At 53.5% G+C, this 22,423-nt stretch overlaps 1 protein-coding gene across 2 annotated transcripts; it reads left to right on the top strand.

Annotated features, from left to right (window-relative positions):
* The first annotated feature begins 2,286 nt into the window (after positions 1-2,286).
* LOC133340515 (RNA-binding protein 24-like) lies at positions 2,287-21,525 on the top strand. Of its 2 annotated transcripts, none has more exons than XM_061548815.1 (5): positions 2,287-2,547; positions 4,097-4,262; positions 7,169-7,292; positions 8,984-9,035; positions 19,633-21,525. In XM_061548815.1, the coding sequence occupies exons 2-5, from the start codon at positions 4,104-4,106 to the stop codon at positions 20,099-20,101; spliced, it is 804 nt and encodes a 267-aa protein (XP_061404799.1). In that variant the 5' UTR covers positions 2,287-2,547; positions 4,097-4,103; the 3' UTR covers positions 20,102-21,525. The 2 variants fall into 2 exon arrangements, with proteins under 2 accessions (XP_061404799.1, XP_061404798.1); XM_061548814.1 differs by having other exon boundaries at positions 4,094-4,262.
* The last annotated feature ends 898 nt before the right edge of the window (positions 21,526-22,423 follow it).

The raw sequence follows: 22,423 nt of genomic DNA, 5'->3' as shown, positions 1-22,423 counted from the left end.
TGGTGGTGATGGTGGAGCTGGTGGTGATTATGTTGGTGGTGATGGTGGTGGAGGTTGTGGAGCTGGTGGTAGTTATGTTGGTGGTGATGGTGGTGGAGCTGGTGGTAGTGATGTTGGTGGTGATGGTGGAGCTGGTGGTGATTATGTTGGTGGTGATGGTGGTGGAGGTTGTGGAGCTGGTGGTAGTGATGTTGGTGGTGATGGTGGAGCTGGTGGTGATTATGTTGGTGGTGATGGTGGTGGAGGTTGTGGAGCTGGTGGTAGTTATGTTGGTGGTGATGGTGGTGGAGCTGGTGGTAGTGATGTTGGTGGTGATGGTGGAGCTGGTGGTGATTATGTTGGTGGTGATGGTGGTGGAGGTTGTGGAGCTGGTGGTAGTGATGTTGGTGGTGATGGTGGTGGAGCTGGTGGTAGTGATGTTGGTGGTGATGGTGGAGCTGGTGGTGATTATGTTGGTGGTGATGGTGGTGGAGGTTGTGGAGCTGGTGGTAGTTATGTTGGTGGTGATGGTGGTGGAGCTGGTGGTAGTGATGTTGGTGGTGATGGTGGAGCTGGTGGTAGTGATGTTGGTGGTGATGGTGGTGGTTGTGATGGTGCTAATGTTGGAGCTGGTGGCTAACATACAGCAAGTTCGCACAGTAGGGGGTTCAGCTGGTGGTGCATCTACCGGTCATCTCAGTCAGCCAACCCATGGCACCTGCTGGGTCTGTCCCGAGACCTCCTGCACCTAGCCTGGCACAGTAGGGGGTTCAGCTGGTGGTGCATCTACCGGTCATCTCAGTCAGCCAACCCATGGCATCTGCTGGGTCTGTCCCGAGACCTCCTGCACCTAGCCTGGCACAATAGGGGGTACAGCTGGTGGTGCATCTACCGGTCATCTCAGTCAGCCAACCCATGGCATCTGATGGGTCTGTCCCGAGACCTCCTGCACCTAGCCTGGCACAATAGGGGGTACAGCTGGTGGTGCATCTACCAGCGGTCATTTCAGCCAAACGATGGCACCTGCTGGGTCTGTCCCGAGACCTCCTGCACCGAGTCTGACACAGTAGGAGGGTACAGCTGTTGGTGCATCTACCGGTCATCTCAGCCAACCCATGGCACCTGCTGTGTCTGTCCCGAGACCTCCTCCTGCACCTAGCCTGGCACAGTAGGGGGTACAGCTGGTGGTGTATCTACCAGCGGTCATTTCAGTCAGCCAACCCATCGCACCTGCTGGGTCTGTCCCGAGACCTCGTGCTGTCAGCAGCAAGCCTTTGACACTTCACGTGGCCACAAAGTGCACCGTCACTTAGTGGCGAATGGCGGGTGTTAGTATTGGCTGGTGGAGGTGATGATGTTGGTGATGGTGTTGATGGTGGTTATGTTGGATCTGGTGGTGATGGGGGTGGTGACGGTGGTGATGTTGGAGCTGGTGGTGATGGTGGTGATGTTAGAGGTGGTGGTGGTGATGTTGGAGGTGGTGGTGATGGTGGCGATGTTGGAGGTGGTGTTGATGGTGGTGATGTTGGAGCTGGTGATGGTGGTGATGTTGAAGGTGGTGGTGGTGGTGATGGTGGTGATGTTGGAGCTGGTGGTGATGGTGGTGATGTTGGAGGTGGTGGTGATGGTGGTGATGTTGGAGCTGGTGGTGATGGTGGTGATTTTGGAGGTGGTGGTGGTGATGTTGGAGGTGTTGGTGGTGATGTTGGTGCTGGTGGTGATGGTGGTGATGTTGGAGCTGGTGGTGATGGTGGTGATGTTGGAGGTGGTGGTGATGTTGGTGCTGGTGGTGGTGGTGGTGATGTTGGAGGTGGTGGTGGTGGTGGTGATGTTGGTGCTGGTGGTGATGGTGGTGATGTTGGTGCTGGTGGTGATGGTGGTGATGTTGGAGGTGATGGTGATGGTGGTGATGTTGGTGCTGGTGGTGATGGTGGTGATGTTGGAGGTGGTGGTGGTGATGTTGGTGGTGGTGATGGTGGTGGTGATGGTGGTGATGTTTGAGCTGGTGGTGGTGATGGTGTTGATGTTGGAGGTGGTGGTGGTGGTGATGTTGGAGGAGGTGGTGATGGTGGTGATGTTGGAGGTGGTGGTGGTGGTGATGGTGGTGATGGTGGTGATGGTGTTGATGTTGGAGGAGGTGGTGATGTCGGGACCCTCACGGGACACGGGGCTGGCAATGCGCGTGTCTCTAAATATCCCTCTCCTCCACGTGCCCGGGTCTATCTGTGGCTCCAAGCAACTTGACACCGCTCCCCCCTCCCTCTCCTCTCTCAACCCGCCACCCTCTCAGCCACTCGGTCAACTCAGTCGTAGCGTTGATCTGTCGTCGCTCAGTCGACCCACCAGGTTCAAGTCTCCCCCCCTTCTCCTTTCGTCGAGTAACTCTTTTGCTGTCGCGACTGCTGCTGCTGCTTGTGTTGAATTGTGTAGCGAGTCTGCTCAACGCAAGCGAGCCCCGGTGGCTACTGGATTTGGGGGATTTTTTTGGGGGGCGTTTTGTTGTTGTTGTTGTTTTGTCGCAGCCGCGAAGGAGAAGTCGCTCTGCTTTTCTTTTTGATCGTTCACTCGGTGAGTCCGTTCGAGGGAAGTCACCCGTAACCACCGCCACCACCGCCACCACCACCGCCACCACCACCAAACCACACGACCACTCGGCCACCTTGTTGCGCTGTTGGGCGAGCGACGCAGCTTTTGAGTGAAGTCTTCAAGAAATGTCCCCGTGTCATATTTGTAGGTCTCCCGTCGTATAGTGGTCGCTCCGAGCTGAATCACTCGGTGAATAAATCGGTCAACTTACTCAGTCACTCGAATGTCAAGTGATTTGCTGAGTGAATAGGTCAGTCTGTTAGTCAGCTCAGTGAATAGATCAGTCAACTTAGTCAGTCACTTGAATGTCACGTGATTCACTCAGTGAATAGGTGAGTCTGCTACTTAGTCAGCTCAGTGAATAGATCGGTCAACTTACTCAGTCACTCGAATGTCAAGTGATTTGCTGAGTGAATAGGTCAGTCTGCTACTCAGTCGCTCAGTGACTAGATCAGTCAACTTACTCAGTCATTAAACGTGTTCAGTAAGTCGCTCAGTGAGTGGATCAGTCGCCCAGCTAATACATCAGTCCGCTACTTAGAGGCCGTCCAGTGAATATGTATCGGTCCGTTACTCAGTCGCTCAGCTGTTGAGTGAGTCGCTCAGTAAGTCACTCACTGAGTCACTCAGTGAATCGCTCAGTGAATCGCTCAGGAATTGGCATCAATTTGTACCAAGGCAGGGCTCGTGAAAAGTTCGACTCAGACGCAGGGTGTATCTCAGTTACACATACACGGGGCTAGTTGACTTTCGTAATGGAATACGTTGAGCTATCACACCGTGGCCACACACACTGTGGACACCAGGTGACCGCGTGAACGGTATGGGTCTACGCGTGTAGTGCGAATGGTTTCACTTCTGTGTCTCTCTGTATCTGTCTCTCTCACTCTGTACCTACACGTCTCTGTCTGTCCGTGTCTTTATCTGTCGCTCTCTGTATCTATGCCCGTGTCTCTATATGTCTCTGTCCCTCTGTGTCTGTCTCTGCCTATCTCTGTGTCTCTATCTGTCTCTGTCCCTCTGTGTCTGTCTCTGCCTTTCTCTGTCTCTATCTGTCTCTGTCCCTCTGTGTCTGTCTCTGCCTATCTCTGTGCCTCTATCTGTCTCTGTCCCTCTGTGTCTGTCTCTGCCTATCTCTGTGTCTCTATCTGTCTCTGTCCCTCTGTGTCTGTCTCTGCCTATCTCTGTGCCTCTATCTGTCTCTCTCTCTCTGTGTGTGTGTGAGTCCCTCCATCTGTGTGTGTGGGGGGGGGCGGTGGTGTAGCGGTTAGCGCTACGCTTGCACTACGAACCTGGCCATCCGAGTTCGATTTACGCTGGCGATTATCTGAACCAGTCATGGGCCTCCCCTAGGTCGACTCAGCCTCAAATGAGTACCTGGTGCGGTGTCTAAACATCGCCACTGGGGAGACAAAGGCGGCCGGGCGTGTACCGATGCAGCCTTCGTAGGTGCTCGCTAACAGCACTTGCCCCTACAGTCCGTTAAGGCTATATGGGGGATCTTTGTCTTTGTTGCGTCTCGGGGCAGCAGGGCGGAGATGCAGAAGGACACCACCTTCACCAAGATCTTCGTCGGGGGGCTGCCCTACCACACCACGGACGCGTCGCTCAGGAAGTACTTCGAGGCGTTCGGGGAGATCGATGAGGCGGTGGTGATCACCGACCGGCAGACGGGAAAGTCCCGCGGATATGGATTTGTGAGTTGGGACCCCCCCCACCCACCATGCCCCCCTGCCCCCCCCTCTCACCCTGCCCCCCTGCCCCCCCACTCACCCTGCCCCCCCCCACTCACCCTCCCCCCCCCACTCACTCTGCTCCCCTGCCCCCCCACCCACCCTCACTGCCCCCCTGCCCCCCACTCACCCTGCCCCCCCCACCCACTCTGCGTTGCGGAGCGTAGGGTGGGCTAGAACGCAGCGAAGGGGACACAGGCAGTGCCGGATTGTCCCAGTAGCACAAGTAGCTACATATGTATTATTTTTATTTTTCATTTACGTGACTTTACCGAAAGAACCAAAGAGTATGTTGGGGTCCTGTTGAAATCCCCCCCCCCCCACCTACACCTCTGCTGAAGTAGACGGCCCGAGACGATGTTATCCGTGCGAGGAACAGCCCTGGTCGGGGCTCTCTGAGCATCTGGCCCAAGGCACTGTTTGAATCGTTGCTGCCTAGTCGGGGGTTTTACCCGTCAGCCTCCACCGAAGCGAAATCACCTTCGCCCAGTGCTTTAGTCACCGAGCACTCGTGGCTGTGGAGAGGGTACACTGTGGCTAGGATATGTTAACTCCCTCGCCTGGTCCATAGGAGGTCGTACGTTCGATCCCGACCCTGACGCCCGCTGTTGTATATTTGGAGTCTGGGTGTCTCTCTCTCTCATCATCATCACGGTGGCTAGGAGATGTTAACTATCTCGCCTGGTCTACATGAGGTCGTGGGTTCGATCCCGACCCTGACGCCTGCTGTTGTATATTTGGAGTTTGCGTCTCTCTCTCTCTCTCTCTCTCATCATCACGGTGGCTAGGAGATGTTAACTACCTCGCCTGGTCTACAGGAGGTCGTGGGTTCGATCCCGACCCTGACGCCTGCTGTTGTATATTTGGAGTTTGCGTCTCTCTCTCTCTCTCATCATCACGGTGGCTAGGATATGTTAACTCCCTCGCCTGGTCCATAGGAGGTCGTACGTTCGATCCCGACCCTGACGCCCGCTGTTGTATATTTGGAGTCTGGGTGTCTCTCTCTCTCATCATCATCACGGTGGCTAGGAGATGTTAACTATCTCGCCTGGTCTACATGAGGTCGTGGGTTCGATCCCGACCCTGACGCCTGCTGTTGTATATTTGGAGTTTGCGTGTCTCTCTCTCTCTCTCATCATCACGGTGGCTAGGAGATGTTAACTACCTCGCCTGGTCTACAGGAGGTCGTGGGTTCGATCCCGACCCTGACGCCTGCTGTTGTATATTTGGAGTTTGCATGTCTCTCTCTCTCTGACCGTGGTCGCGTGGATTTTTCTCCGGGTCCTCCGGCTTATCCCTCCACATTTAGAATCAACATCGCGCGTTTAGAGTATTTGGGCTGCTATGAATTTCCACGTGATAAGCCACTTCCGTTGGGCGATTATTTGCGATAGCCAGGCCATTTCTGATAAAAATAGCTCCAATGGTCTTTGCCAGGTAAAAACAAATCTATATCCTGTATTCTTTGGTTCTTTCGGTAAAGTCACGTCGGTAGAAATAAAACGAAATAAATCACGACGTTTTGAACGCAACACAAGCGTTCGTCTTCAGGTGAGAATCTCGATAGCCGCGATGTCTGCTGCGAGCAGCACGATGTCTGCTGCCTTTGTTTTATTTCTACCCACGTGACTTCACCGAAATAACCAAAGAGTATGGATCCCAGCAGTCACGAAAACTTCAAATCAAGATTGAATACATCTTGTAGTTTATCTTCTCGGTTTTTTAGATAAAGTCACGTAGAATGGGAATGATAAGATAATAAAATAAAACATGATAAAATAATTCTCACGACGTTTCGGCCACAACGCAAGCAGCCGTCCTCAGGTGAAGACCAGGTCTGTCGGGGAGACAGCGTCTGACTTTACCGAACGAACCAAGAAGATGAATCCCTGCAGTCACGAAAGCTTTAAATCGAAATCTTGTAGTTTAGTTAAGTGCAGCAGAGGTCTCACTCCAAATCAGTCGAGCGACGTCATCGTTTATTCACCTGCACGCGTAACGCCCAGGAGGTCCCGTATCGTCGACAAGATCTGGCCACAGTCCCATCATCGACGAGAGAACTGGTCCCCGGCGTGGGAATGTGGAATTGCCATCGCTGGCCTGGTGCCGGTCGAAGTCGCGTCCACTGGACCCTCGACCCCACGTGGCGCGTGGCGTCTCGCCCAGACCTCACCAGAGGGTCCGTGTACACGTGGTGCAACGTGGAGCGGTGGCGCTGCGGTTAGCGCGCTCCGCTGTGTGAACCCGACGGCCTAAGTTCGACTCCTGGCCACTGCTGCGTATTATTGTTGGTGGCTGTGTGTACTCGCCTCGTCCGATGTATGCACACATCACGCACGCGTGCACACACACACCTCGTGTATTCAACTGCGTCTGTACGTGTATTCAGCTGTGTCTCCCCATCTGCGTGCATATAGTCACCTGTACGCGCGTGTACACGTCTGTGTGTGTGTGTATTAACTTGAGCGTGTACACATCTGTGTGTACACAATTGTACGCGCGTGTACACGTGTGTGTGTGTTTTAACTTGAGCGTGTACACGTCTGTGTGTACACACTTGTACGCGCGTGTACACGTGTGTGTGTGTTTTAACTTGAGCGTGTACACGTCTGTGTGTACACACTTGTACGCGCGTGTACACGTCTGTGTGTGTGTATAACCTTGTGCGTGTACACGCCTGCGTGCGTTGGTTGTGTCCTCACCTGTTTGTGTACTGACCTGTGTGTGTGTAGTCGCGTGCGTGCGTCTACCCACCACACCTGTGCACCTGTGCACGTGTACACACCTGTGCGTGTGTGTGTACTCGCCTGTGTGCACGTGTGGTGCACTCACCTGTACGTGCGTGCCCACCTGTGCGTGCGCCGCCGCAGGTCACCATGTGTGAGCGCGGCGCGGCCGAGCGCGCCTGCAAGGACCCCAACCCGATCATCGACGGCAGGAAGGCGAACGTCAACCTCGCCTACATCGGCGCCAAGCCGCGCGTCATGCAGCCAGGCACGGACAGGGCAGGGGAGGGCAGGCCACGTGGGCAGGGGAGGGCAGGCCACGTGGGCAGGGGAGGGCAGGCCACGTGGGCAGGGGAGGGCAGGCCACGTGGGGGAGGGCAGCAAGCGTGTGGGCGTTTGTATTGGGGGGGGGGAGAGCTTCATAGCTCATCGGATTCATCCGGTGTAAATAAATATTCAGATTCTGACCGGGAAGATTACGGGAAGATCGGTGCGTGGGTGATGGGGAGGGGGGGGTCACGTGGCAGTATGGGAGGCATGGCAGGTGTGGATAAATTTCGATTTAAAGCTTTCGTGACTGCAGGGATTCATCTTCTTGGTTCTTTCGGTAAAGTCACGTAGAAGGAAAATAATAAAATAATAAAAATTTAACATAATAAAATAATTCTCACGACGTTTTCGGCCACAACGCAAGCAGCCGTCTTCAGGTGGAGAACAGGTCTGTCGAGAAGGCAGAGTCTGCCTTCTCGACAGACCTGTTCTCCACCTGAAGACCACCTGAAGACGGCTGCTTGCGTTGTGGCCGAAACGTCGTGAGAATTATTTTATTATGTTTTATTTGTATTATTTTATTATTTTCCTTCTACGTGACTTTACCGAATGAACCAAGAACAGGTGTGGATATTTGTAGGATGAACGTCGAGATTTATCAGGAGCACGGGGTGAGCGATGAGGTCTGTAATAAGGTAGGGCACTGATAAGGGGTTGACAGGTGTGTAGTGGTGAGTGTACCGGTGGTGAGTGTACTAGTGAGTGTACTAGTGGTGAGTGTAGTAGTGAGTGTACCAGTGGTGAGTGTACTAGTGGTGAGTGTAGTAGTGGTGAGTGTACCAGTGGTGAGTGTACTAGTGGTGAGTGTAGTAGTGAGTGTACTAGTGGTGAGTGTACCAGTGGTGAGTGTACTAGTGGTGAGTGTACTAGTGGTGAGTGTAGTAGTGGTGAGTGTACTAGTGGTGAGTGTACTAGTGGTGAGTGTAGTAGTGAGTGTACTAGTGGTGAGTGTACCAGTGGTGAGTGTACTAGTGGTGAGTGTACTAGTGAGTATACTAGTGAGTGTACCAGTGGTGTGTGTACTAGTGGTGAGTGTACTAGTGAGTGTACCAGTGGTGAGTGTAGTAGTGGTGATCGTCTGCTTGTGTTTCTTTCTTGCGATGGGACTGTGTAGGATGAACGTTGAGATGTGTAAGGGCGCACGGGGTAAACCAATAATGTCTGAACTGGTCCGCAATACCCTTGGGCACTGATACTGGGTTGACAGCTATGAAAACGAGACTCCTCGTGCTCTCTCTCTCACCTGGCCCAGCAAACCCCGCGACCTGAGCCACGCCAGTCCCCTCCCCGTGCCAGCGGCGTTGGCGATGCTCAGACGCGTTGCTTCAGAGGGCCGCTCGGCTGATGGATGAATGAGCGTCGCATTTGGTTTTGAGAATTGCACAATGCACCACCACCATCACCGTGCATAACCAGTTTTGTGTCTTGTGTGTGTACACGTGCGTGTGTGTGTGTATACGTGCGTGTGTGTGTGTGTACACGTGCGTGTGTGTACACGTGTGTGTGTGTGTACACGTGTGTGTGTGTACACGTGTGTGTGTGTACACGTGTGTGTGTGTGTGTACACGTGTGTGTGTGTACACGTGTGTGTGTACACGTGTGTGTGTGTGTACGTGTGTGTGTGTGCAGGTTATGGATTTGGTGTTCAACAGTTCCCTACGTTTGTTCAGCGGCCATACGGGTGAGTGACTTGACGCAGTGAGAAGTTCGCACAAAGACCCCCCCACCCACCCACCCCCGCCCGTCTAGCCGCCCCGCAAGAGTCTATGAAGGCTATTCGGGGGATCTTTGTCTTTGTGGAGAGCGGTGGTGTAGCGGTTAGCGCTACGCTGCGCTACGAACCCAGCCCCCCGGGTTCGATCCCCGCTCACGGCCAACACCGGTGACGATTATCTAAACCGGTCCTGGGCCTCCCCCTAGGTCGACTCAGCCTCAAATGAGTACTTGGTGCGGTGTGTAGTAAACATCGCCGCTGGGGAGACAAAGGCGGCCGGGCGTGGTTCTGGCCACCCACCCCCTCGTGCGCCGCGCCGGCCTTCATAGGTGCTCGCTAACAGCACTTGCCCCAACAGTCTGTTCGGGCTACACGGGGGATCTTTGTCTTTGTGTGTGGATCTTGTGAGCCTCTCCACACGGGGCTCACAGCTGATGCTCTCACTTAACAGGTGATGACGCCGGCTGTGGACAGCAGTTGCCCAGCCCGGGTACACACACGTGTACACACATACACACACGTTACACACATACATACACACACACATACACACACGTTACACACATACACACACACGTGTACACACATACACACACGTGTACACACATACACACACGTGTACACACATACACACACATACACACACGTGTACACACATACACACACGTTACACACACACGTTACACACACACACGCGCACGTTACACACATACACACACGTGTACACACACACACGCGCACGTTACACACACATACACACACACGTGTACACACACACACACGTGTACACACATACACACACGTTGCACACATACACACACGCGCGCACGTTACACACATACACACACACACGCACGTTACACACGTACACACACACGCACGTTACACACGTACACACACACACGTGCGCACGTTACACACATACATGTACACACACACACATTGCAGGCGTGAGAACACGCAAGTACACACATGTCCAACATACCACCGAGCACATTCGCGTAATATGTATGTGATACATGTATGGTCATACATATAAACGGAGGTATTTATGTATGTACCCGTATGTACATACAGGAATATGTATAGATGCATGCATATACCAGAATACACTAACAAGTATAACCCGTAAAAACAAAGTTTTTCACTATAAATCCTTTATATGCGTGGCGGCTAGAGTCCTCTCGTCCTCTGGCTTGAGATGGCTGCCACCTATGGGTCAGATGATTGCTTGGCACCATTAAGCAATTGGTAATTAAATATAATATTTTTGTCCTAAAAAGTGTAAAATGTTGGAAAAAAAATGTTCACGAACATTAATTGTCACGCACAAAGAGTCTGTGTGGAAAATGTCAGATCGATTGGATCACGGGAAGTGGGTTAAAAAACGACCAAAAGATTTGCACGGTCGTAAGCAAGCAAGCAAGTGAACTTAATATAAAGGATTTAAAAAAGTCTTTAGGGGCCGTCCATAAATGACGTCACGCACCTGGGGGGGGGGGTCAGACATTTGTGACGATGTGTGACGAGGGGGGGGGGGGTTGAGAAATGTGACGTCACATCAAAATGTGCAACTTTAAATAAATATAGACAACACGTTCTACTTAATTAAATAGACTTTTTAATAAATGTTTTCTCCTACAACATCAGAGTGCAGCGCCACATTAAATACGCACTACAATGACAATAGTTTAAAGCGACTTGAAGCATGTTTTATTTATTTTTGGGGGGAGGGGCAGAGCTTTGTGACGTCATATTTGAGGGGGGGGGTCTGACTTTTTGTGACGTCGTGTGACGAAGGGGGGGGTAAAAAATCGTCCAAAATGCGTGACGTCATTTATGGACGGCCCCTTTAAGATACTGTCGGGGCAAGTACTGTTAATGGGGGTCGGAGGCCAGCACCACGCCTGGCCGCCTTTGTCTCCCAAGTGGCGGTGTTTACACATCGCGCCATGTTCTCATTTGAGACTGAGTCGACCTACACGTTGACTCACACACACTGACATCAACAAGACACAGATCTTCTTGGTTCTTTCGGTAAAGTCACGTAGAAGGGAAGTAATACAATAATAAAAATAAAACATAATAAAACAATTCTCACGACGTTTCGGCCACAACGCAAGCAGCCGTCCTCAGGCGAAAACCAGGTCTGTCGAGGCGACAGCGTCTGAATGAAACAGCACACGTGCTTGGAGCATATATATAAGCTGGGTTGGAAGGGGGGGAAAGGGCGCCTCAGATCCCCCATATATCATTGTTGGGGCGAGTGTAGTCAAAAAGCACCTACTCACATCGTACAGTGCATTACACACACGCACACACACACAAAACCCGCACACACACAAGCCCGCACACACATGTTTATGCACGCGCACACACAAGCACACACACACAACTTTGTAAGGCTCTAGCCTGACCTTGAGCGAGCACGTGGCTGAGCACGTGGCTGAGCACGCCGCGCACACGTGGGTAAGAAGACGGTTTGACGTGGTGTGACGTGCCGTGACGTGGCGTGGCATGATTGGGTGTGCTGTGCCGTGCTGTGGAAAGCCATTGTCACTCACGTGGATCCCTTTCACGTCTGTGTGAGGATCACGAACAATTCCCCTCGGCGTTGTATTTACTCCTGGGGTGGTTGGGGGGGGGGGTTTACTTCGTGGGGAATTTTGAGGCATATTCTTAGGTTTTTTCGGTAAAGTCACGTAGGTGAAAAATTTAAATTAATAAAAGTAAAATAAAAATAAAATAAAATAAATTACGACGTTTCGGAGGCAACACAAGCTTCCGTCTTCAGGTGGAACCGTCACAGCACGATAGCTGTATCTTACTTGATATCTTACTTGATACAGCTATCGTGCTGTGACGGTTCCACCTGAAGATGGAAGCTTGTGTTGCCTCCGAAACGTCGTGATTTTTATTTTATTTTTATTTTACTTTTATTAATTTTAAATTTTCACCTACGTGACTTTACCGAAAAAACCTAAGAATATGAATCCCTGCAGTCACGAAAGCTTCAAATCTAGACTTTTGAGGCACGTTCACAATTTCCTCGTGGGTTAAAATGGCGGCGTTCTACGCGGTATAAGCGGGGTCTGTATCGATCTCCCGCGATTTCTACAGCGTCTCAGCGCGACTTGCAAACGCAATGCACGCGAACGGTAATCGGGGCGGGAAATGGTCAGAACGGGGAGAGAGAGAGATGGGAAGACAACATCAGGGGGGGGGACACGGAAGGGAATACAACAGAGATCGAGACCAACCACGTTATTAAGAGCTTTGGTTTGCGATCCAGATATGTGTTTGGGGTTGACCTAAACCAAAATAATAAAAAAAACATCCAGAATAGATGTGGGTTTTTTGGGGGGGTTAGATCGCGTAAATAGAAATGTGTCGTTAAACCTGCCACCACTCGACACAGCCGATCATGAAGGTTTGTCACGTAAACAGAACGTGCCAATTCGTTACTATTGCAGCACACCGATGTGTTTGAGAGTAAACCCACAACATTTACAATTCGAGTACGACGTTTCGCCAGTAATTACAACCGGCATCATCAGGCGACAGCCAGATTTGTGGAGAAACCCTCCTCCTGTTTCGTTCCTTAAATAGAGAGGATAGGTGTGACGTCATCACACGTGAGCCAATCAAGCACGAAGGCCAGAGGGTTGGGGGGGGGGGGTTATTAACGCAAGTGTATCAATTACAAATTGATATCCATTACAGGTTGGGTTATTAAACTGACCCCTAAAACACATTCCTTCGGAGTGGGCAGGTAGGAACTTGGTTGGACAGCGCATTCGTGCACGACAGACAGACAAATAATCCCTGGTGGGCAGTGTGGAACCTGTTGTTCCTACCTGTAAAATAGATGGATCACTCGTATTGGTTACGAAATCCCTACCACGTATCAAGTGAACTAATTGGTCGTCTTATAGACGGCGCACATGGTGGCTGGATACACACACAGCAAGGTGGCAGTGTGATATGATGGGGGGGGAGGGAGGGGGTTGGGGGTAGAATCGACTTCACGCTTTCCGGCAAGAATACAGTGGGTTCATCTTCTTGGTTCTTTCGGTAAAGTCACGTAGAAGGGGAGTAATAAAATAATAAAAATAAAACATAATAAAATAATTCTCACGACGTTTCGGCCACAACGCAAGCAGCCGTCCTCAGGTGAAGAACATGTCTGTCGAGAAGACAGAGTCTGAATGACACTTCCCTTCTACGTGACTTTACCGAAAGAACCAAGAAGATGAATCCCTGCAGTCACGAAAGCTTTAAATCGAAATTTAATACAGTGGGTGTTACGATGTTAAAAGGTTAAATGGACACCCATCGCAAGGCATCGAGTCTGCATTAACCACGCATCATGCTTGTGGTGAAACACGCAAACAAACGTGCTTTTATAACGTATGCATTGTCCGTGCAACTGATGGGGGGGGGGGGGCTGTCGCAGAGACAGCCCCCCCGCATGGCTCTGTCTCGGCTCACCAAATAGGCGAACGGCAACACGGACGATGCAATGTCAAAAGCATTAATAGCTTGGGTCGAGCGAGCAGTTAAATCTGTGGGACCCCCTTTTTGTGCCAGTGAACGTCAACGGCCTTGGCAGACAAGCTCAGGGGGGCCGCCAGTGCCTTGGGCTGGCGCTCGGCTGTGAGCGAACGAAGCCAAGGGGGCCACGGATTCATGACGAGGTGGAGTGTTCGCAGGATATCAACATCGTAACAAGATGGCGAACATTCAAATCGGGCTCCTCAGCTGTCTGTCTCGTCTCTATGTCACCTAACCGGATTCGAAGCTTTCGTGACTGCCGGAATTACTATTTGGTTCTTTCGGTAAAGTCACGTCGGAAGAAAGTGAATTAAATAGTAATGGAATACGACGTTTCGATTGCAACACAAGCAAGCATCATCAGGTACAAATGAATGATGAAACAAACATAGTAAACTTGGAAATATAATGGAATACAACACAGAGAGTCGGCCAATACAGCAGTCAACACCCCACCTGGTTGATCACGTTCCTCCAAAGATTACTAAATTTGAGAGAGAGACACAACATAGACACGGAGACACACAGACAGACACACAAGCAGAGAGAGAGACTCACACAGAGACAAACAGAGAGAGACACACACACAGGCACACAGAACGACAACGTCTCTGTGTCGAGGCCTTAAATAGAGAGAGAGAGGGGGGGCAGAGGGGGAGTTTTGAGGAATTCCTGCCCATAGCGGCCGGAGGAGAGAATTGACCCATAAACAAGCACGGAACAAGCACGGTAGAAAATCAAATTTAGCAAAATTAGGAAGTCTAATGCAATGCAACACCAGAGAGTCGGTTATCACACAGTTAACGCATAGCCTGGTCGATTACGTCTCGTGCCGTGTTATCGACGATTGTCGGTGTTCTTCGGATCAAGGCCCCCTCGGGCCCCTGGTGCCACAACCCCCGACAGTACACAACAAATGTGAACACCCAAGGGTTTCCAATGTGTGGCGGCCCTCACAATGATGTCTTATCGGCGAAAGTGCCCCCCCTGATTATAATTAGCGAGCGACACTGCTCTAAACCCCTTCCGTCATCTCACTCGGAGTTCATAGCTTGAAAGGGGGTGTGGAGATGCGGTGCCCTACAAAAGTAAATTTCTCCTTCGGGGCCCCTCATGTAGACCAACAGCCGCACCGCTGCTGATGATGACGGTGGGGGGGGGGGGGCAGTGGCATCCCCGTTTAACCGGAGAGGCATTCCACCCACCCGAGCAAGGAGACTACGGTCATCGTCAGCGCTGAACCTGCACCCACCGAAATTCACAAATGTTGTACCCCGTGGCCACTGCGTCCCATTCCTTTGACCGTGATCCTCAGCGCGAGAAAACTGGGGGTTTTTTTACAATCGAATCATCAGAGTTCGGTAGAACTCACGCGGCTGGCTACGTACGCTGCGAAAGAAGTTCAACATGCGTTGTTTTCTTGCTTCTGCACCGAGGGCCCCAACAAACCCAACAACTTGTACTTGAGGTAGCAGCGCGCCCAACTTTCTCACCTGCCAGCCACCGTGCACACGTGGGGGCCCTCAATGCGATGTCGAAGAACCACCGCGGTGGTGGCCCGTTCATTCGCACAGACTCGCCACGACTCCACCCACAGTAAATACGACAGGGTCGCGCAACGTTCACGACAGCGCATCGCCAACGCCCCCAACTCCCTCTCGATGCATCTGTCTAGCGCGACGACGACGGCGTCTCTAAAACGGCGACAATGTCAGCGACTCGGCTTGTATTTCTAGCTTTGCTCTTGGCAAAAGCTGGGATCAAACCCCTGACTTTGTGGTGGCGTTTGGGTTTGTGGTGACCCACTGCGATGCTTGGGATTGTGGTGACGGGTTTGTTGTGTCTGGGTTTATTTTAGTGCCTGGGTTTGTGGTGATTGCAGTGTCCGGGTTTGTGGTGCCTCGATTTGCAGTGCTGGGGTTTCAGATGTCTTGAGTTTTTTGGTGGCGCTTGCGTTTGTGGTGTCTTCCTTTGCCGTGTCACGAATTCGTAGGGGCTAAGTTTGTGGTGTCTGGCCTTGCAGTGTCTGGGATTCGCGTTTCCTCGGTTTGTGGTGACTGACTGCAATACCCTGGCTTTGTGGTGATGGATTTGTGCTGTCTGCAGTATCTGGATTTTTTTGTGTCTGGATTTGCAGTGCCTTCATTCGTGCCGCTCAAGTTTGTAGTGGCTGGGTCTCTGTATGGTTTGTAGAAGGCTAGGTTTGCAGTGCCTGGGTTTGTGGTGACTGGATTGGTTTTTCTGTCCAGGTTTTGAGTGCGTGCATTTGCGGTGACCGATTGCAGTGTATGGGTTTCTTTGGCTTGGGTTTGCTGTGCGTGGGTTTGTTAAGTCTGCGTTTTTGTGTGGGTTTGTTTTGTCTAGATGTGTTTTTGTGTGGGTTTATTTTGTCTGGTTTTGTTCATTCTGGGCTTGCTTGATCTGGGTGCGTTTTGCCGAGGTCTATTTTGTCTGGTTTTGTTTTGTCTGGGCTTGTTTGATCTGGGTGTGTTTATTCTGGGCTTGTTTCGTCTGGATTCGGCCTGGGTTTGTTTATTCTGGATTTGCTAGGCCTGTGTTTTGTCTGGGTTAGGCCTGGGTTTGTCTGGCCTCGGTTTGTTTTGGCTCAGTCTGGGGTGTTACGTCTGGGTTTGTTTGGCCTTGGGTTTATTAGGTCCAGTTTGTTGGGCCTGGTTTTTTGTCCATATTTAAACCTGGGTTTTCTTTTGGCCCAGGTTTGTATTGCCTGGGTTTGTTGTGTCTTGACCGTGGTGTCACATTGAGAGTGAGCACAGGGACATACATTTTAGCCTAACAGCTTTACGTTGGAGTTCATCCATCGAACCAAGTTAGATAGGAACTCGGAGCTCCACCGCAGATGTGGCTCCCAGTTCTCCAGCCTCAGTCGAACTTGTGCAGGCCTCTTACCCCACCCAACTACTTTTAAATGTTGTCTATTCATCTTACCGAGCCAGGCAACAGCCACTTCATCAACGGTGTGGTCCACCCGAGTCCACCGTCGAATCCAGTCAGTGGGCCCTCGTCGGGAATGTGTGGCGACGTGGTCTGTCGCTAACCACATCCACACGATGGGCTGTGGTCACGGCCCATGGTGTGGTCACTTTGGCGCCCCAGGTGTGAAGGTCACGTTGGCCCCCGAGGTATGGAGGTCACGTCACCTTGGCCCCCTAGGGGAGGTCACGTTGACTCCATACGTGTGGAGGTCCCGTTGGCCCCAGGGGTGGTCACGTTGGATTCCTAGGTGTGGAGGACACGTTGGCCCTCTAGGTGTTGGGGTCATGTTCGCACCCTCGGTGTAAAGGTCACGATGGCCCTCTTAGGAGTGGAGGTCACGTTGGCTCCCTAGGTGTTGGGGTCATGTTCGCACCCTCGGTGTAAAGGTCACGATGGCCCTCTTAGGAGTGGAGGTCACGTTGGCTCCCTAGGTGTTGGGATCACGTTCGCACCCTAGGTGTAAAGGTCACGATGGCCCTCTTAGGAGTGGAGGTCACGTTGGCTCCCTAGGTGTTGGGGTCACGTTCGACACCCTAGGTGTAAAGGTCACGATGGCCCTCTAGGAGTGGAGGTCACGTTGGCTTCCTAGGTGTTGGGGTCACGTTAGGCGCCCTCGGTGTGGAGGTCAGAGATGTGTGCGCGTGGACCAGGGTGGGACCCACACGATGAGCAGCTTTGAAAATGAAGCACGAGGCCAGACACAGGCAAAGGCTTTTACGATGTTTTGCAGTGCCTGGCTTTGTATTGACTGTACATTTGTATTTCCTTGATCTTGTGGTGCCTGGACTTGTAGTGTCCCGATTGGTAGTGCCTTGCATTTGTGGTGCCTTGAGTTTGTGTTGCCATGGGATTGTGTTGCCTTGAGTAGTGTGGTGCATTTTGCAGTGCCTTTAGTTTGTGGTGCCTTGTGTTTGTAGTGCCTTCAGTTTGATGCCGTGGTATGTAGTTCCTGGGTTTCTAGTGCCTCGACTTTTTGGTACCTTGGTATGTCATGCCTTGGGTTTGTGGTGTCTTCATCTTTTGGTGCATTGAGTTTGTGGTGCTTTGATTAGTGGTGCTGTGGGTTTGTGGTGTCTTCATTTTTTGGTGCATTGAGTTTGTAGTGCCTTGGTATGCGATGCCTGGGTTTGTGGTGTCTTCATCTTTTGGTGCATTGAGTTTGTGGTGCCTTGGTATGCGGTGCTCTAGATTTGTGGTGTCTTCATCTTGTGGTGCATTGAGTTTGTGGTGCTTTGGTTCGTGGTGCCGTGGGTTTGTGGTGCCTTGGGTTTTTACTGTTCGCTGCGTGTTGGATGCTGTGGTGGTGTTGTGCAGTGTGGAGGCATTTTGTGTTGGGTGAGTATTCGGTGTGAATCGTGTATCGGGTGAACTGTGCGTGACCATTGTGTTGTGTACACTGCGTGAGACGTGGTGTGTGTGATCCTTGTTGAAGGTGAATGGTGGTGTAGTGGTTAGCGCTCTGCACTACATACCCAGCGGACCCGAGTTCGATTCCCACTCAAGACCAATAACAGCCATAAGTGTGTGAATCGGTCCTGGGCCTCCCCTAGGTCGACTCAGCTTGAAATGCGTGCCTAGGTGCGGTGCGTATTGAACATCGTCACTGGGGAGACAAAGGCGGTCGGGCGTGGTGCTGGCCACCTACCCCCTCGTGTGCCATGCCGGCCTTCATAGGTGCTCGCTAACAGCACTTGCCCCTACAGTCTGTTACAGGCTACGCGGGGGTTCTTTGTGCAGTACTGTATTCGTCTTTGTTGTGTACACTGCGTGAGAAGTGATTGACGCACAATGTCCGACGTTTCGCTCTGCGTCCTTCTTCAGCTCCACGCGGTACAACCTGCGTATGGTGTAGTGAAGGTGTGGTGGTGATGGTGTGGTAGTGAAGGTGTGGTGGTGATGGTGTGGTGAGGGTGTGGTGTGGTGAGGGTGTGGTAATGAGGGTGTGGTGGTGAGGGTGTGGTGTCAGGGTGTGGTGGTGAGATGTGGTGGTCAGGGTGTGGTGGTAAGGGTGTGGTGAGGGTGTGGTAGTGTGGGTTTAATGAGGGTGTGGTGGTGAGGGAGTGGTGGTGAGGGTGTGTAGTACGTGCTGTGCGCTGTACGTGGGGTGTGTAACGTGTGGTGTGGTGAGCGTGGCATGTGGTGAGTGTACAGTGTGTGTCGTGAGTGATGTGTATATATAACACCGTGACAAGGTGGAGTGAGTGGGACAGCTGATGCTCTGCTTTCTCCTCTATGCCCTTCCCTCCCCGCCCCTCTCTGTCCATATCGGTCCCTCGCTCTCTGTCCATCGCTGCCCTCCCCCCTCCTCGCATTCCCCACCCCACCTCGCCCTCTCTCTCTCTACCCTCGTCTCGTGCCGTCCGCATCTCCCCCGTCCACCTCCTCGCCCATCACTCTCCACCCAACGCTCCCACCTCACCTCTCCCCCCACCTCTCCCCCCACCTCTCCCCCCAACTCCCACCCCACCTCACCTCTCCCCCCAACTCCCACCCCACCTCTCCCCCCACCTCTCCCCCCACCTCTCCCCCCAACTCTCCCCCCACCTCTCCCACCTCACCTCTCTCCCCACCTCTCCCTCCACCTCTCCCACCTCACCTCACCTCTCCCCCCCCTCTCCCTCCACCTCTCCCACCTCACCTCACCTCTCCTCTCCCCCCCCCCCCTCTCCCCCCACCTTTCCCCCCAACTCTCCCACCTCACCTCTCCTCTCCCCCCACCTCTCCCCCAACCTCTCCCCCCAACTCTCCCACCTCTTTTCCCACCTCTCCTCTCCCCTCACCTCACCTCTCCCCCCAACTCTCCCACCCCACCTCTCCTCCCCCCCACCTCTCCCACCTCACCTCTCCCCCCACCTCTCCCACCTCTCCCCCCAACTCTCCCCCTCTCCCCCACCTCTCCCCCCACCTCTCCCCCCACCTCCCCACCTCACCTCCCCCCCACCCCTCTCCCCCCACCCCTCTCCCCCCACCCCTCTCCATCCCCCGCACCACCCCTGCCCACCACCACCGCCCGCAGACTGCAGGCCCAGTACGTCTACCCGCAGGCCTTCGTGCAGCCCAGCCTCATGATGGCGCACGCCCCGGGCCTCTCGGCGGCCGCGGCCGCCGCGGCCGCCGCCGGCTCCCCGTCGCTCTCCTCCTCCTCCTCGCAGTCCGCCGCCGCCGCGGCCGCAGCGGCCGCCGCCGCCGCCTCCTCCTCCCCGTACCTCGACTACTCCTCGGCCGCCGCGGCCGCGGCCTACGCGGCCCAGTACAACGCCGCCGTGGCCGCTGCCGCGGCCTACGAGCCCTACCCGTACGTGGCGTCGCCGGGCTACGCCGTGGCCGGCTACGGCTACATGCCCCAGGGGGCGGGCGCGATGATCGCGGCCGGCGGAGGCGTCTCCCCGCCGGCGCCGTCCCCCGCCGCCGGAGGGGGGCCACAGGCCTCGGCCTACGCGGCGGCGTTCCAGGGCGCGCACCACCTGCAGGGCGACCGCCTCTGAGTGGCCGCGGTGTGGGGGGGTGAGGAGGAGGAAGGGGGGCAGGGTTCGTAGTGGCGGTGTGCCGTGTGGTCAGGTGAGAGTGGGGGAGTTGTGCGGGGTGAGGCGGTGTGGTGCAGGAGGGTGTGGAGCTGAGTGGGATTGCCGATGGCCGGTGGCGGTAAGGTCGGCGGCCTCTGCGGAGGAGGAGGAGGTTCGTGAAGGACGCTGCTGCTGCTGCTGGGGAAGCTTGGAGGCAGTCGCCCTCCAGCAACAACGGAGGGTGGAGAATAGCGACGCTCACAACAACGAGCGGAGTGCTGAGCGGATAAAACTCAGCGAGTTGGCGCGGTAGGGGGAAGCGCAGTCGGGGCGTCTGCGGTCACCCCGGTCAAGTCAACCCACGGCACCTGCTGGGGTCTGTCATGTGACCTCCTGCCAGCGGAGCCTTCAACACTGCACGTAGCCTCAAAGTGCACCTAGCCTGGCACAAACACGGTGGTGACGTCACCGCCACGAAGTGGCGAATTGTTCGGGATAAATAAGCAATTCAATTGTAACACAATTACTACCACGTGGCCTAACTAAAGACAATATTTAAAACTTTGTTTGTTATTTTACCAGGTAAGACCCACTGAGCTATGTAGTTCTTTTTCAAAAGCGATCTGGCTATCACAAATAACAGCTCAACAAAGTGGCTTGTCACGTGGACATTTATAGCAGCCAAATACTCTAAACGCGTCTTTCTAAATGCGGAGCGAAAATCGGAGGACCCGGAGAAAAATCCAAGGGGGGAGAGAGACATGCAAACTCCAAATACACAGCAGGCATCGGAGTAGGGATTGAAATCAAGACCTTCTGCGTACCAGGCGAGGGAGTTAACATCTCGCCACCGTGGCCCCCAAATATGGCCTCATTGCACCTGGCTACGACCACCCGCCGTCGTGAGGTAGCCTCGTGCGTGCCTTCGTTTTGGGCCATCACATCTGACCACAAGGTAAGGGGAGTGACCCCGTGTCTCAATGCGGAACCAACGACCCAGTGGGCAGTGGCCATCGCCACGTGTTCGTCACAACAGCCTCGCGACGTCACAATAGACGTCTGGGTCTGAGCCAATCGGATTCAACGGCTGAACCGGAAGCAGATTACCTCGCTCCTGGAATCGCGTGTGTTGTGTGTAGCGGTTAGTGCGCTGCGCTACGAACCCGGCAACCAGAGTTTGATTCCCGCTCGCTGCTACCGACGCCAGCGACGATTCGGTCGACTTGGCCTCACATGAGCACGTGGTGCAATGTGTCAACATTGCTACTGGGGAGATAATGGCGGCCGGGCGTGGTGTTGGCCTCCCACCCCCTTCTGAGGCGTGCCGGCCTTCATAGTTGCTACTCGTTTGCAGCACGTGCCCCAACAGTCAGTGTGGGTTATACGGGGGGTGGGGGGGGAGGGGTGCGGGGCGTCTCTGTCTTTGTGTGCGCGGGTGCGATGTGCGGATGTGTAAATGGCCTGTCAAGGTAAATGTAAGTCATTGCAAATAAAATCATTAATGTAAGGTCTAATAAAGTCAAACCGTCTTGCGTTGTCAATTGAGCGGAACGTCAGGGAGCTCCTTTGATTGGTTGACGACCGGAGGTGACCACGTGGCCTTCTCAGGCGCTGGCCTCGTCTCAATGTGAACGAAGGGTACAGGCGCAGCCCCCGCAACGCCGTTACTCCAGGCGGAGAGGACCTCCGTTGCAATGGGTGTGGTCTAAACGAGCAGTGGGTGGGGTTACCTGAGCTGTGGGCGGGGTTACCTGAGCTGTGGGCGGAGTTACCTGAGCTGTGGGCGGGGTTACCTGAGCAGTAGGGGGAGTTACTTTGGATGTGGGCGGGGTTGTGAGGAGAGTAGGCGGGCCCTGTGGGCAAAGAGAAACGACGGTGGTCGACGGTCGAGACTAACAACGGATTGGCAGTCGAAACGGCGAAGGGCGGCCCACCGCAGGAGATGGAGCCATGGAATCGGCTCGAGTGCAGGCAGTGCAGGCGCTGGGTGGATTGTTGCATCGCGAGATCGTGACGGATCCCATTATTTCACTATGTTTTACCAGGTAAGGTCCACTGAGCTATATAGCTCTTTTTCTGAAGCGACCTGGCCACAAATGATAGCTCGACGAAGTGGAAATTTTGAGCAACCAAAAATACTCTAAACGCGCAGTGTCGATTCTAAATGTGGAGCGGAAAACCGGAGGAACTGTCGAAAAATCCACGCGACCACGGGGAGAAACACGCAAACTCCAAATATACAGCAGCAGGCGTCAGGGTCGGCATCGAACCCACGACCTCCTGTAGACCAGGCGAGGTAGTTAA

Source organism: Lethenteron reissneri, chromosome 10 (genome assembly GCF_015708825.2).
Source record: "Lethenteron reissneri isolate LAM-NWPU_2019-01 chromosome 10, ASM1570882v1, whole genome shotgun sequence".
In the NCBI taxonomy this organism is placed as follows: domain Eukaryota; kingdom Metazoa; phylum Chordata; class Hyperoartia; order Petromyzontiformes; family Petromyzontidae; genus Lethenteron; species Lethenteron reissneri.
Note: the sequence above shows the minus strand (reverse complement) of the source record. Positions and strands in the feature narration are given on the sequence as shown.

Excerpts from the sequence above, each read along its gene's own strand:
- LOC133340515 (XM_061548815.1), top strand. The coding sequence starts at position 4,104 with ATGCAGAAGGACACCACCTTCACCAAGATCTTCGTCGGGGGGCTGCCC. Across the intron at positions 7,293-8,983 it reads GCCGCGCGTCATGCAGCCAG|GTTATGGATTTGGTGTTCAA; the intron begins GCACGGACAGGG and ends GTGTGTGTGCAG. Across the intron at positions 9,036-19,632 it reads TTTGTTCAGCGGCCATACGG|ACTGCAGGCCCAGTACGTCT; the intron begins GTGAGTGACTTG and ends CACCGCCCGCAG.